This window comes from Trifolium pratense, linkage group LG3 (genome assembly GCF_020283565.1).
Source record: "Trifolium pratense cultivar HEN17-A07 linkage group LG3, ARS_RC_1.1, whole genome shotgun sequence".
NCBI lineage: Eukaryota > Viridiplantae > Streptophyta > Magnoliopsida > Fabales > Fabaceae > Trifolium > Trifolium pratense.
Window position 1 is genome coordinate 8556404 of NC_060061.1, and position 16285 is coordinate 8572688.

At 33.5% G+C, this 16285-nt stretch overlaps 2 protein-coding genes across 2 annotated transcripts; one reads left to right on the plus strand and one right to left on the minus strand.

Moving 5' to 3' along the window:
• Positions 1–823: 823 nt before the first annotated feature.
• Positions 824–5360, minus strand: LOC123917347 (18S rRNA aminocarboxypropyltransferase). Its single transcript, XM_045969039.1, has 10 exons — positions 5191–5360; positions 5074–5102; positions 4919–4986; positions 4449–4514; positions 3506–3546; positions 3146–3282; positions 2740–2830; positions 2328–2399; positions 1571–1686; positions 824–1389 (listed from the first exon to the last, which is right to left on the minus strand). Exons 1-10 carry the CDS (start codon positions 5262–5264, stop codon positions 1124–1126), a joined length of 960 nt encoding a protein of 319 aa, XP_045824995.1. The 5' UTR covers positions 5265–5360; the 3' UTR covers positions 824–1123.
• Positions 5361–7579: 2219 nt separating this feature from the next.
• On the plus strand, positions 7580–14242 carry LOC123913892. The gene is made up of 12 exons (XM_045964793.1): positions 7580–7724; positions 7913–7976; positions 9150–9824; positions 10049–10183; positions 10282–10437; positions 10544–10621; positions 11085–11177; positions 11311–11430; positions 12488–12565; positions 12717–12896; positions 13328–13429; positions 13634–14242. Exons 1-12 carry the CDS (start codon positions 7714–7716, stop codon positions 13865–13867), a joined length of 1926 nt encoding a protein of 641 aa, XP_045820749.1. The 5' UTR covers positions 7580–7713; the 3' UTR covers positions 13868–14242.
• Positions 14243–16285: the final 2043 nt, after the last annotated feature.

Below are 16285 nucleotides of genomic sequence, written 5' to 3' on the forward strand. Positions count from 1 at the left end.
TAACGATTTTTCGCGGGAGATGAGCATGTATTTAATTTAATTTGATAATGTGAGAGAGATCTCCTTTCAATTCAACAACGGTGTGTCTCTACGAGGGAAGGAAAGTGTGCATGTTAATATTCATTTGTAATATCGAAAGTTTCCTAATAAGTGTCCGTAAGAATAAGAAACTATCAAGTGATTTTCTTTTACTGCCAAACCCTTTCATGCCCCTTCTAATATCTATAATTCCTTCGAGCATGAATATCGGACATTGCTTAAACTCAAAGCATATTTTTGGTCGATCGAGTTCTAGAATCCAAATTGCCATGGTCATGGCCGTCTTTTAAGCTGATATGAAAACAAATCAGCCCAAAGAAGCTTTTAAGTTGCAACGTCAGTTCTTTCGATCGAGATTTTATTTTACAAATTCGATCAAGTTATCATATTTATGATTGAATTTAACAAGCATGCACTAAGAATGTAAAAAAATGTCACAAAATGTCAAATCAACGTCAAAATCTTACATGACAATGATCTAGTCATCAAATTCAATATCATATCAGCTCTTTTTTATGTGATGTGTCAAAATAAAGCCTAAAACATAGAAATCCAATATTACCCAGGCAAATCATAAGATTTTTTTTCAAGAACAAAAACTCTAAAAATAAATAAAACCGGTTGAGCCAACCACGATTGAACTATGATTCAACCAAATTGGAGCCAGTTCTTAGTTCAACCAACTGATGCTACCCAGTTTTTAAAATATAGCTTATGATTAAAGAAATTGTAACATTATTCAATTTATTTCTTATTTTTAAAAGATCTACACATTTTGCAAAAGTAAAAATAATTTGATATTTATATAATTAAAACCGAAAATAAAAATTACAGATAATGTTTTGAAAAAAACATTAAGGCCTTAAAAGGGGAAAAATACATGTAAAGCTTACAACTTGCTAACACACGATCATATTTTAAACCAAGAGAAACCACTACTGGAAATAATTCATCCCCTAAGATTATACGTATCTCAGCTGAAATGCTTTCTGCCAAGCAACTCTGCATTGAACACATTTCCATGTTGATCCCAATATTGCAGCACAGTTAGAGAAGTATCCTGTGTCATAAACTTAAAACAAATCTACTCACTTTCTTCGTCACTATTGTCTATGTTCAAATGATTCATGTTCTTTTCAAGAGGTGGAAGCCCGTCTTCAGAATCTTCTTCGTCAGTATCATCTATGTTCAAATGATTCATGTTCCTTTCAAGAGGTGGAAGCCCGTCTTCAGAATCTTCTTCGTCACTATCGGCTATGTTCGAATGATTCATGTTCCTTTCAAGAGGTGGAAGCCCGTCATCAGAATCGGAAGAATTTTGATCATTATCTTCATTTTCATGCTTAACATCTGCTATGCAGCATAGGAAAAAGAACACAGTAGAGAAAAATTCACAATATATTAGATATTCAACAAAAAACCAAACTTTTTCTCACTAAGTCACTAGATAAGATTGAACTACATGGATCAAACAACTTCATACCAGAGCACCCACAAAATAGATACTATGGATATTACAACAAACACATACCTTTGCTACTAGTAGAAGGAGTCTTAGGAATCTGACGCGCTTGTGATAGCCAATCATTTTGAACAGTAATAATTTCAGCACTGTTTTGGCATTTAGAGTAGGCCTTCAGTAATTCCCTGCATTGGTTAAGATAAAGTTCTGAATATAGAAAAATCTATGAAGCCACATGTAATTGAGAATCAAATTTAGTGAATCGCGTGTTAGTCACGGATCTCATTCATGGAAACCAAACAATTGGAATGAATTTGTATAAACCATTTGAGTTCACGGTGGTTTTTAGATAGAAACAGAATAATAGAATGAAATTGTGTCCTAGGCTACATATTAAATCTCTCAATTATGGTTCGAATAGAAGAATGATCAAGGGACTCATTAGGAGCTAATGCCATGTTCAGCCTAAATTATTTTGTCACAAAAAAATATGCTCATGGCTAGGCTACATATAGATTATAGACATGATTTTTATAGCAGTATTCATTTGTAAGTACTGCTTACTTTCAATAAAAAGTATGCTTCATAAAAGGACAAAGAGAAAGCTATGTAAGTTGTGGATAGTGTTTTTACGATCATGAATTACAAGGTTTCAAAGAAATCAAGAGGGGCTCTGGGCAGTTGCCTTTCTCATTTAATATGTGGGGATAAATTTATGCTACGCATGTGCTTGAATTGAACTTATGCTCTCATAAATATCATAAGTGAAAATAACCTAGATAGCAAAATGAAAATATAAAAAATAAATGAATGATTCATATCATACTTATTCAGAGACGTAAAAGCGTGACCCCAGTTAAACTTGCCAAGCAACAGATTTGCTGTTTCTTCTTCTCCACTGCAAGATCACAGCAAAGAACTTTAACCAATAGTTTTCATTTCAACAACCAAGCATCAAAGAAGGATGATTCAATGTATATGCTGCCAACTGCAAATTCAATTATTAAATATGGGCCTGAATTTTTATTCAATTTTTTGTTCCGTTTAAAAACACATTGGTGATAGCATGATCTATTGTGCAATGCAAAGTGCAAGCAATGGTAGTCTAGTAACAAATCAGCCAACATGAAACATATGGGACACCAAATTTCAGTTGCAAATTTTGCAGGGGAGTTAATTTGGTAGAGCAAACCAAAACCAAAGATATAGTCTAGTCATAGATAATGCCATTTTGGTACCATATCATCAAAGCAGCAGATAAGGCCTCTACACAGGATAGCTTACACGGACGACCATAATTTATTGGGTTTGCTGCTACAAGCCATGGCACTGCAATAAAAACAAATTATGAAAGAAAAGAAAAACATTACATTCCTTGTAAACGAAGCAACCCTAAACGGCAAACAGATTAAATGCATCTTTAAGTGTCATGCTGCGACTGCAGCGTTATTGGCGGATGGTAGCAGCCAGTCGGTCACTAGCCACTCCGCTGTGATAGCAGTGCTATGTCCGCTATTGACAACCTAGTCCTACACTACTGTATTTGAAATTGTGAACAGAATATAATTAAATAACTATGTGAAACCAAGAATATAAATAATAAATAAAAATTAAATATATTATTGTCAGCATAGAAATTCATACAGAGGCGAGGAGCAGGGCAGCGCAACTTGACAAAAGGCACATCCTCTAAGCGTGCCCATGAGCAATCCACAACAGCCAATCCTTTAGTCAGGATTAAGGAGTAATCTTCTCTTGAGACACATTGCTGTCCAACAGGACTGGCAAAACAGAATATAGATAATCACCAATCAATGAACAAAGGAACTTGCAGAATTGCTATATAATAGTATATATATAGCTACTCAACAGTCAAAAGAGAATACATTGCTTCGCAAGGTTTGCAAATTAGCATCCATTTCACCTAGCTGTGAAATTTTTGCTTTTTTCATAAAAACTTCAACAAGAAGATTAGCAACAGAAAGATAATTTATGACCAAGTACCTTAAAGCAACTCCCCCAAAACCATTAGTCACACGTAACTCCTGCACAAAAATATCAGAATAAGGATAGCTGACATAGTATATTAATCAACTTTCAATAGAGTAATTGGACCGTCATAGATTACAGAAGGAACAACAAAGAGGGACAAACTAAGTATTACGTCTGCTCACAACACACAGTCACACACACACAAGTGACAGAACCATTAACCAACCTTTTATATCGTCAATTTTTTGTTATAGATATCACTAGATTTTTTGTCGCAAGAAATTATGTAAGTATATCTACAGATACTATGATATTTCTATGACCAGAGCACCAAGTATATCTACTTGTGGGACTGTAGCATTACAAAAACCCTAGATACCTACCCATTCAATATTTAAGCAAAGGCTTCCTCCATATAAAATAATAGAATTAGAATTCTTTCATCTTACAGAAACAGCACTGTTATACAACTGCCTCTTCATATCTTGATTATGATATGCATATGCTCTTCCCTTTTCACTATATTTTTCTGAGCCTTTAAACAATCTTTTCTTCACTGTTTCATGTGTAGTTTCAGAGGTCTTAGATGACTCCAGTGAAAGAATGTCAAACAAATACCAATTGGAGGCCTTTGACATCCAATGTGATCTTCCAATACTGTGCAGCTAATTTTAATCAATGACTGTTGCTACTCCTAGCATTCAAAACCATTTTACTTTTTATCTGAGATTAACAAATTTTATTGTTATTTATTTTTATTTAATTTAATGTGCTAAAGGAAAAGTAATTATCTAATCTTGTCAATGACACTCCAACAGCAAATTCACGTAGTTACAAGGTATAAACATTTGAGTATTTAATACTATGCATATGCCAATGTGTGTGTGCACAACACAGACCTATTGAATATAAAAAAATAATTAGTTAATGAAGAAAAGGGATAAATGATACTTGCTTTTAGAAGACGAAATCTTGAAAGCTTGCGTCCCGTGCACTTTTTGGCATCACATTGCCCAAAATCCTGAGTCAACAGCCAAATGACATGATATTAGATCCAAATTCGGTTATGATGTATAGATAACAGGATTTAGCTTCTCTAAAGTGAGCATAGTGGTTCCGGAACCAACTTTGGGTTCCAAAATAATCCACCATCGGAGATGGTCTTAGAGGCTAAAGTAATAATACCCTATTTAGATAAATAGCTTAATTTTCAGCTTATAGCATAATCTCTTATCATGATAAGCACTTGTGTATAACTATAAGCTATTTCTATAATAATCAAATATAAAATAAAGTTAAATCGTTTTCATATATGCTGTTTTTATAAGTTTTTCTAAACAGTCTCAAATAAATCAATCCAAATAGACGTCGTCGATCATCGACGCGATAAATTAAGAAAGTAAAACGGTTGTATTGTATGCATACCCACATTGCAAGCTTAATTTTGGGTTGTGTGAGTCCTTCAGCTTCTTCATTGTCACCCTCACGAGTTTCTGCAATTAAAAACACGTGGTGAACATAATATTTAATAAATAAATAAATAAATGGATAAAATAAATGATTTGAAGGGTGAATAGAACCTTGAACGCAGCTTTGAGATTCGTTGTCTCTGAAACAAATGGATAGATTATGAATAAGAAAAGCGGCGGCGTGAATATGAAAAAATGAAGAGAGAAAAGAAGTTAGGAATTAGTTACAGTGAGTGTCGACTGGATTGAGCATGATTTTGGCGGTGACTTCTGAATCGGTTTTGGCGGTTGTTACCACCCATCACTGTCCAATAATTCAACCGGAATTCGGTTCACTATTTTGCTTCTTCTTGATGCTTCTGTGCTTCTAATGTTAGTTTTCGTTTTATTTTAGGTTAAAAATATATATTCTCTGTTTTAGTCTTATAATTCCCAAATTACCCCTTCCCTCACATAAACATTTTTTTTATGCGATAGAAATAAATAACAACGAAAAAAAGCTATATTAAGTTTGAGGAAAGAAAATCTCCATTGAGTCAGCAGCAAGTAGGTAGAAAGAGGGGTTGAGATCACGTTCCACTCCAATTCTACTACATGGTTAGATAACTAGTCTACACAATTATTACTGAGTAATTGGAGTTCAAGTGGTTAATGAGCTCTTATAAAAAATTTAAGTTTGATTTATAGGGAACCAATACTATCCTCTAAGAAGCAAATTGTTAATACCAAATGGTTAGTAGTAGCACTACTATCCCATTGTGTTGTGAAAAAAATTATAGAAGATCAAGGAACTTGCATAAAGTCTCCCATTAGCATTTTATTGCTGATAATTTGAATAATTATGAGTATTTTTGCTTTCTTTAGCACCATAAAGTTGCAAGAGAATTCACGTATGTGTTAACTTTAAGGTTATGATTATGAATGAATAATATAATTAGACAATGAGTTATATTTTATAATGGGAGAAATTGAGTCTAAATTACTCAAGGTTATGATTATGAATGAATAATATAATTAGACAATGAGTTATATTGTATAATGGGAGAAATTGAGTCTAAATTACTCCCTACGTCCCATTTTAGATGACCTATTTTTGTCTTTAATTTGTCCCAAAATAAATTACCTATACAATTTTCAAAGTCATTTTTTCCAATTTTACCAATTATATTTTTTTTTTAAAAAACTATCTAATGTCATCATGGTTTCCCATCACGTTTTTTGTTTTGTTTAAGAAGCTAGTTTCTCATCACGTTTAAAAGTGCTTTTTCATTGAAAGACAAAAATGACCAATAAATGAGAAGCAAAACTTGATGTACAATATTCTTTAAGTAAAATAAAAACCGCACAACACGCGTTTCATACTTTCATTAATTATTTTTTGGGTAAATGAAAAGGCATGACACGCCTAAGCAATGCTAACATTAACCATAAACATCTTAAAATTTCACTTGCAATCATGATAAAACAAGGCATAATTATCTTTATTTTATGTTTTAATTTGGTCCCTTATTTTTAAAAGTTTCAAGTTGGTCCCTTATCTTTTCTGCAGGTTTCACGTTGGTCCCTAGTGTCAAATTTTTCACTATTACCGTTAAATTTGGACGCGTGACAAACAGAAACCAAACTTGGAAAGATGATACGTGCCCAAATTTAACGGTAATAGTGAAAAATTTGACAGGAGAGACCAACGTGAAATATGCAGAAAATATAAGAGACCAACTTGAAACTTTTAAAAGATAAGGGACCAAATTGAAACCTATAATAAATATAATGGACCAAAAATACAATTAAGCCTGAAAAAACTATTGCGCTAATGTCAAATAAACTAGAGATGAATAGTGTTGGTGAAGAAAATTCTAAAAACTTAGAAAGAGTAGAAGACTCTTTAGATTTTGAGAGGTATGGAAGAAGATAATGAAGACTTTGAAGCAGAAAGAGCGGAAGATTCTTTAGATTTTGGGAGAGACATTGAAGAAAGAGTGGAAGACTCTTTAGATTTTGATACATTACGCAACAAAAGAAATTTGAGAAGACATTATTTTAGTGGGGATGTTTATGTGTGACATACTCAACCAATTTAATCATTATTACTAGTAACAAAAAAGGTCACATGTGCAACTATGAAAAGTGAATAATAAGGACAGTTTAGTAATTATACAACTCCCTCTCTCCCTCTTTTATTTATGCATTTTTTTTAAAGTGTGTGAAATGGTCAACTAAGTCATTTAAAATCGAACCCCACGGATGTTCAACCATATTCACTATAAGAAAAAATTGGCTCAAAATAGTTTAAAAAAACAATATAGGAAAAAGAAAAGAATAATGCTAGCAACACACTCTTTAAAAACACACTCCAACATACTCTCTTTTATTGGTTGAAATTCACTTGGGTCCCATAAAAAAATATGGATCCATATAACTTTTATGGGACCCATATAAATTTTAACCAATAGAAGAGAGTGTGTTTGTTAAAGAGTGTGTTGCTAACACTCCTCAAAAGAAAAAAGTAAACCATTTTGTTGAATGTACGAAAAGACACTTAATTTATGGAAATAGTCCTTTGCCCCCCAAAATGAACTTTTACTAATTATGATTCGACCCTAATACACCACTAAAATCACATAAGCCTCACTTTTGAGCTTGTAGGTTGTATAGCACAGGGGTTGCGCCACAACACAACCACATCTCAACCAACCAATTTCACTTCTGGTTCAGTCTTTTCCACAAATTCCCCATCTCTCCGAGGCTACAATGTTCCGGAGGTAAACGCACTTACACTTTTTTATATTACCTTTTTTCTGCGTAATTATGTGTTCGTGATGCCGGTAAATCGAATCTTTAACTTCATTTCGTTCAATTGATTCCGTTTTTAATTTTTGATTTTCACTGTATGCGACTTCAATGCGATCGAATTCTTGAGTTTGATGATGCTTTTCCATGCTTATTGCAGGTCCATTTTGGAAATTTCATCCCGACAAAAGTTTAGAAGTAACCCCAGACGTTTTATTCATCAGGTGCATAATTTCTACTCTTTTGATTTATTTATTTTTCAATGCAATTGATGAAAATGATTTAACTATGTATAGTTTTATATGAAATAGTATCAACTGATTCATTAGTTTTATATGTCATTATGAGTCTGTCTCCACAGAAAACCGGTGCCCATTTGTTTGTGCCCGTTTTCCTTTGCTAATCCTTATTCTATTCATTTTCTTAGAACACCAAACCAGATGTCTTTGGATTTCATTGGGAATGTTATGACTGTCAGAATGTTTAGAATGACTTGGCATACGATCTGAGAATTCTCTTGTTGGTTGGAATTTGGAAAAAAGTTAGGCCTAGGTTTAGACATATCGAGTCATAGGTCATATATCCCACGGTCAAGCTCATCTGATTCCCATCTATGTTGCAGTCTTGCAGATTTGGGATTAGGTTGGGGTAAAACTTCAAAACCAAAAATAAATAAAAACATCCTAAATAAGAAAAGAAATGCAGATCAGGACAGTTTCACAGTGAACCATCTATTGAGATGGTCCACCCTGGCCATTTCCGTCATCGATACTTGCTAATTTGTAAGCTCCTCAGAGTAAAACATTTGGCATCATTTCTAGTCTACTTCCATTTTCATAAAAAGGAAATCCAAAGCAGGTTCTCAGGTGTTTTATGCGATACAAAAGTATCGCTCAAACTGTATGAACATCGATGTTGTACGGGACTGAATGTTAGGCAGTAAAGTCCCAATTTGAGAATAAAATAGCATAACAAAGATGATGATGTTTCGTTGGATGTGTGGCTTGTCTAGACGAGATAGGATTAGGAATGACAACATTAGAGGGAGAGTTGTGGTAACACCTATCGTCGTAACGGTGACGGAAACTCGGCTTAGGTGGTTTGGACACATGGAGAGAAGATTATGGTATCGTTTGATCCATATAGCTAACTGACCCTACTTAGTGGGATAAGGCTTGATCATTGTTGATTACAAGAATGTAGGGCAGGAAAGGTCTTAACTGTTAATGTTGAAACACTTGTTCTTGCTATACAATTACATTCTGTAATTTACTACTTATGTTTGTGATACAAACTACATACGTTTTTGATTTGGTAATACTCATTTCCAATTTTAGTCAGCTTCATATGTTACCCTTTTCTAATTTTTACCCTTTATTTCTATATTCATATTTCAGAAGATACCTTCACATCTATCTTCGCGAAAGGACTTCTCAAATGCATCGAGACCCGCTGGTGCCTCAGCTCCTGGTTCTACAGGAAAGCCGCCTGAGTCTCATGGTTCTGGATCGAAGTTTTTAATTGGAAGTGCGGCTGTAAGTGCTGCTCTTCTGGCAGCTTATCAATTCGGTTTCTTAGATAAATATCTTGAGCAGGAGAAGCTTAGTGTTCCCCATGAAGATCAGATAGATGGTACCATTGGAGATCTGAAGAATGGACAACATTCAATAGAGGAGTTAGGTTCACTCAGTAGTGAGAAATCTAACAATGAAAATCCTGCTGTAGAGCATGCAGAGCAGAAGGTTGACACCCTTCTTTCACAGCCAGAAATTGTAATAGAAGATTCAAATGATAAACCAATTCCGATGCAAGACATTTCTGATATTGCTAAAGATAGTAACGGGTTTCCTGAATATCCTCAAAGTAATCTAACATCTGATGATCCTAGTAAAGAGTCTGTGGTGCAATCTAATGGGATTGTTGGTATAAAAAGTACGGAAACAGATGTTGCCCTAAGACCGGAAGAGGCAATTCAACATACATCGACATCTACACAGGACAATGCATTTATAGACGAGAATGGGACAGAAAACATTCAACCGAAGCAACATGAAATAGAGGAAAGAAAAGAGGTATGTGTGAGTTTGTCATGATATACCGGTTAATCATTAATATCATCTGTGGTCTTTTTTGGTAATCATGCTGGTTTAAATTTTATAATAGAATGTTAGCTTATCAATTGATTTTGTTACTCCCTGGCATTCACCAATGACCTTTTTCCCGACATTTTTTCTTTCTAAATTGAATTTTGACACTTCCTGATTATTAATATATTTCCTTTGTCACTCCATGGCAGAATGTATTAGGTAAAGATATAGAACAACCAGCCACCCTCCTTGAGGAATATCACTTAAGGAATAAGTCGGAAGGAAGCCCTACTAATTTTTTATTTAGTCATGCTGAGGACAGTCATTTTCCTGAAGATAAAGAGGTTTATTTATGATCTGCTTTTATTTTCTGTTGATTTTTTAGTGGTACATTCATATGTGATTCTGGTCATACATGAAAGCTAACTTATTGAAACACTAGGCACTTAATGGTGCATTGGAGGATTTGAAAGATGGGTATGCCACGTCCAACGATGGAAAACTGGTTATTGGTTTTGTACAAGCTATCCATGCTGCAGAGAAAAGGCAAGCTGGAATAGATGCACATGCTTTCAATGAAGAAAAGAAAGCATTGAAGGTTAACTTTCTCTCTAATCTATCCGAGTTGGCTTAGCATTTGTTGTTCTATTTTTGGTTATTGACGAGTTTATAATACTAATTTTTACTTGCAACGTTTGTGCTAGGAAAAATATGAAAAGAAGTTGAAAGATGCAGCTGCAAGAGAACTTATGCTTGCTGAAGAAACTGCAATGTTGGACAAGGTAAAAAGGTTTTTTTTTTTCTTTCTTTTTTCTTTCATATTTATAAAATTTAAAATGATTTTTTCTTGTTCTTTTTGTCTTAAATACCTGGGTAGAAATAACAACTTTGCGAAAGTCATTGAGAGATGCTGCCCCATTCAAACAAATAATAATTGCTGTATACGGGACTATAGTTTTGTTGTTCAATGTGTATACCTTTAACTCGTTAATTTCATGGTCTTGATTGAGAATAATAGTTCATATTTAAATTCAACGTACGATTATATTCATTTGACTTAATAATGATCACACAAAAATAATCAGAATCAAATTTGAACTATCAGCCTGTCTAGTATGTTTCATAATTGTGATGTTTGTCCAATGGTCAAACCAAACAATTTTTTTTTTATATGTGCTGTTTGGCTCTACAAAGTTACCAAGTCTTAATTCTTTTTTTTTTTTTTTTAATCTCAATATTTTAAAGGAGCTAAAGAGAGAGAGGGCAAAAGCAGCTCTTGCTATTAGGTCACTTCAAGAAAAGATGGACGAGAAATTAAAGATAGAACTTGAACAAAAGGTGCACATTAATTTTTATTGATGGTACAATTACTGCCCCCTCCCCCTTTCCCCCTGTATATATCTACAATTACTAGTATCTGTGTATATGATATAATATTTGTTAAAATCAGTTGCACCATTCATAATTACAGAATATCGAAGCAGAACAACAGTTGAAGAAAGTTCAGGAGTTGGCACAGGCAGAGTTAAATGCAGCCATAGCAAATGAGAAGGCAGCCCAACTTGAAAAAATGTCTGAAGCAAATATTAATGTGAGGTTTCTGCTAGAATCAATGATGAGTATAGATACACCCATATTTAAATTAGTCATAGCTAACTTCAATTACGTTATGAAAAGGGATATGCTTTTCAATAGGTAGCATATTGAAGAATACAATAGGTATAATAGTTTTGTTTGAGTGTAAATTTTTTTTGGAGTGACTTCTACTAAGGGTGGCTTGGTCATAAAGGCTCAAAATTTAGTGATAGACTGATGAAAGCATGCAAACAAGTTCATTATAACTTTCTTATGCAAACTTAACTACACTACATCCAATAAAGCCTGCTTATGGAGATTGTATTCACAGTCATTTCATTACTTGAAGCAAGTTTCTGAACAGACGAAGTGTGTTCACCAGTATAGATTTTTGGTGTAGTATATAATAAACTTCCTGTCATTCTTAGCAAACAAGTGCTCCACTTGCATGTTCATTTACATGGAAGGTTCATTATGGAGGTATTGTCATAAGAGTACTGACGACAAAGAAATAGAGTTCCTTTACGTACTGGTTGATACCAGAGAACTTCCCTTAATGATTTTCGTGTCGGGAACCAAAATAACAACAAACCTGTCATTGTTTGAATCTTCTTTGGTTTGTGATAGAACTTTCTGTACATCCCAAAGGCCAAAACAAATATTGAATAAATTTTTTATACTCTACAGTTGCACCAAGGCTGGTGTGATCGCCCTGAGTGACAATTTTTTATAGACGATTATTTTGTCAATGGAAAGCATTATTTTGTTTTTATAATTCTGTTTTGTTGACAACTACGGCATGGCTGACTTGAAATTATTGGAAAATCGTTTGGTTATGTAAACATAAGCCTTTAAGTATTTGTTCAGGAATACTGTTATAAAAGGTAAAACACTGGTAGACTTTTGATAGTTGCAAAGTTGATGTCATATTTTAGCTACTGAGGCTTGATTTAGAATTCTTAGTAATTGACATACTTGTTCATTTTGTCTTAATTATCAATATCTTTCATATGGCATATATCAAAGTTGAAAATTGACTTGCTTCAAAAATTTATTTTCCTTCAATTCTCTAGATAAATGCCTTGTGCATGGCATTTTATGCTCGGTCTGAAGAAGCTCGTCAAAGTCACGCTGCACAAAATTTTGCTTTGGTAATTTTTTTCCCAGTTTCTTCATGTTGTTTTTATCTATATATCATCCATGGAGAAGCTATTGATGAAATATGAGTTCATAATATTTTATCAGTTTCCAATCCTGTTTACCAATGACCAGTTTCTTGCAATTTGTGCATGAATTCTGCAGAGAGCACTTGCACTCGAAGACGCACTGTCAAAAGGATTGCCAATTCAGAAGGAAATAGAATCTTCACAGTCTTATCTTGAAGGCATAGATAAAGATTCAGTTCTGGATTTGGTGCTAGCGTCACTTCCCAAAGACACAAGAAACAACGGCACTGACACACAACTGCAATTAAAGCAGAAGGCAAGTTGTGTTATTGTCTGCTGTTGACTTTGTGTTACTTGTTCTTTATAAACTTGCTACATTTCTTCTGTCAATTGTTATTTTGTAATCTTGCAGAACTTAGTTTTGATTATATGCTAAATTTTGTATCCTCTGAATGCCTACAACATGAATATGATCTCTTTAAATTGATTTGCTTACTTTTATTAGTGACCATTCCCTTGGTTACCTTTGATATTCATTAATGATCATATCTTTCAAAGCCGCCTTATAAATTTATGTAAAGCATTTGACTTGACTGCTGAAGAAATTTGTGTCATTTTTAAACATTGTTTGCAATTTCCTGAAATGCAGTTGACTGTTACTATGTCAACTCTAGAGTGATTATAGAACATCATATAATTTTATATTTAAATCTTGAATGTTTCTAATTTGTGCATATTTTGGTGCAGTTTGATTTCATAAAAGGTAATATACGACACTTCACCTTCTTCCCACCAGGAGGGGGAGGTATACTAGCACATTCTTTGGCACGTGTAGCATCCTTGTTGAAGGTACATAGATAGATACCTAACCAACATTGGCATTTTCATTTAAGGGTGTGTTTAATGGGAAACTAGAATTTGATGGGGCAGTGAAATTGGTGACCATATAGATGCAATCTGTACTTTGATACATTTACTACATTTATTTCATTCCGTCTCATTTTCATCTCTATCAAATTCATTCTGAAGTACGAATTGTTATTCCATGTTCAGGTTAGGGAAGCTGACCAATCAGGTGATGGGATTGAATCTGTCATTAACAAAGTTGAGAGTTACTTGGCTGAAGGAAAACTTGCTGAAGCAGCAGATTGTCTAGAAGAAAGTGTCCAGGGCACACAAGCTGCAGAAATTGTTGCAGGTTGGGTGAAGCAAGCAAGAAACAGAGCTATTTCTGAGCAGGCTCTAGTTTTTCTTCAATCCTATGCCAATTCCATTAGCCTTACATAATCATCAAATTTTGAATATTTACAAGACTCTGTTGATTTAATACCTAAAGTTGCAGAGATTATTTGGTTCCACAAAGGATGCCAACCGGAATTGCCTTGACTCACAAGAAAACAAGTTAGCCTTTTACTTTCATAGCAGCTGAAATTTGTTGATTCTGTGATATCTATATAACTCCATCGGCTTTGGCGTTTGGACCAAAGCGACATCATCAAGTTCTGTATATTTTTTTCTTCCATAAACCGTTAAAATGTTGCATTGCTTAGTATGGAAATGTCAATAATACACCTCAGGCGACCAGGACAAGGTTGGACGTCAAATGTCAATCAGTGCTCTCTATACATAGTTCAGATAAATAATACTAGTAGGTTCAGTTCAGGGGTGCTTTCTTGAGCATGATATAATGAGTTTTTTTTCCACTGCAAAATGTTAGATAGCATGCTTATATTCATTATTCGCTTTAATAATTAAATTACCAATTTAATTAATATTTTTCTAAACATCGCACATGAAGCAAACATACGATCCATCTAAGGAAACACCCTTGCTGATTGCCTTTCTTTTTTTTTAAAAGAAAAATAATATAAAATGGAAACATTGGTTGTTTGGTTTCAATCATTTTTTCATATCATAGACCCCCCCTATTTGGGATTTTTAATTTTTTTAATTATTATCTCAACACTGGTATCACAAGAGTAACAAGTCCACAATCTCAATCACTACCGGTAACATATCAACTTCTGTTATATTAATAATCGAGTAATGGAAAACAAAGTAGACCCTCTTGTAAAAATATCGTCTGAGAAGTTTATTATATAGTGTTCTCAATCTCATTCCACAACAATTAATTTATAATATAAATTATAGAGTATAAACCAAACAAGTAAGTGGTGTTTTAGCTAGCTGAAATGTCCCAATCACCATGAGAATATTAACAGCAAATGCTTACGCTGCAAATAACATGACTTGTTCATTATTTGCTGCTTGATTTGATTGCATAATTATATCTAACTCAGTTGCTTATACAGCTTGTCCAATTAATGACAAAAAACTATAATTGGAAATGTTTTAACAAAGAAGATTTTTGTTGGGAGGTACAAAAGATATTATACACGCAAGCTTTAACTAACCAAAATCAGTAAGAACAAATGCACATAGACATTAATTATTTGAGATAATTTTTCAAATGGCTTTCTGCTTTGTTAGGCGATTTATGTCACAAAAAAATAAACTAGTAATTAATGAGCAACAATTAGAGTTTACTTTTGCTTCAAAAAATTAGAGTTTACTTTTTTTTTTACAATAAACTTGTAGATGCTAGAATATGAAAATAGCTCTTTTGATTTTCCTATATGTAAAAAAAATGTCTCGAACAAGTTTAGAATATGAATGTCTCAAAAAGAATGTAAAGAGCTAAACTAAACTAGAGATGCTAGAATATGAAAATAGCATTTTTGACAATGTTCGAGACATTCTTTTTCTTTTTGGTTTTCTACGGTTGAAGTAATCTCAATTGAGGTAGGCTAATGCTACGGTGGACCACCTTTATAAGTGGTCCACCGTGGACAAGTGATCTACTGAATATGAATTTTATGAAATTCATTGTTGGATTGAAAGTTTATATCGTATAGATCATTCATAAATTTTTTTAAAATCATTTGATATGTTATTGAGACCCATCAAGATTTACGTTATTTAATAAACTGTTAATCTTGATGTGTCTCAATAACATATCAAATGATTTTCAATTTTTCTAAATTTTTCTATGGATGATCTATATGATATAAACTTTCAATCTAACGGTAGATTTTGTAAAATTCGTATTCTTTATAATGTTATTCATGACTGGTCCACCATGGACCACTTGATGAAGTGGTCCATATTAGAATTTACCCTTACATTAAATGTAAACACATTTCTTTCATTTAGAATTCAAACGTTGATTTATCACATTATAAAAGTCTATTCCGTTTATGTGAACGTAATTTAGTTGGTAGAAACATCTTATTATATATGCACGAGCCGAAATTTCTTTTTGAAATTCTCCACGTATGCACCTTAAAAGATGAATTACTAGTTATTAGACTACTTGACTAAAAAAACCTCATTCTCTTCTACAATACCACACAAAAATGTAGGTTAATCCTAACAGACAATACACACATAAAATAACACAAGTAGATCCAACCCCAATCAATCATAATGGATGCAATTTTTTTAGGGATTTCCTTTTGTCATCCTACTGGTTACTCACGCATCTTATGTTTTTCCCTTTTTACCCTTCCGCTACTTAAGTAGCAGACGTTATAAAAATGAGAATTTCTAAAAAATGTCGTCCGCTGGATGTTTTGAGGGGGTTGTCTGCTACTTAAGTAGTGGACAAATATATTTTGGTAAATTCGTAGGACGCGTGCCAGAATG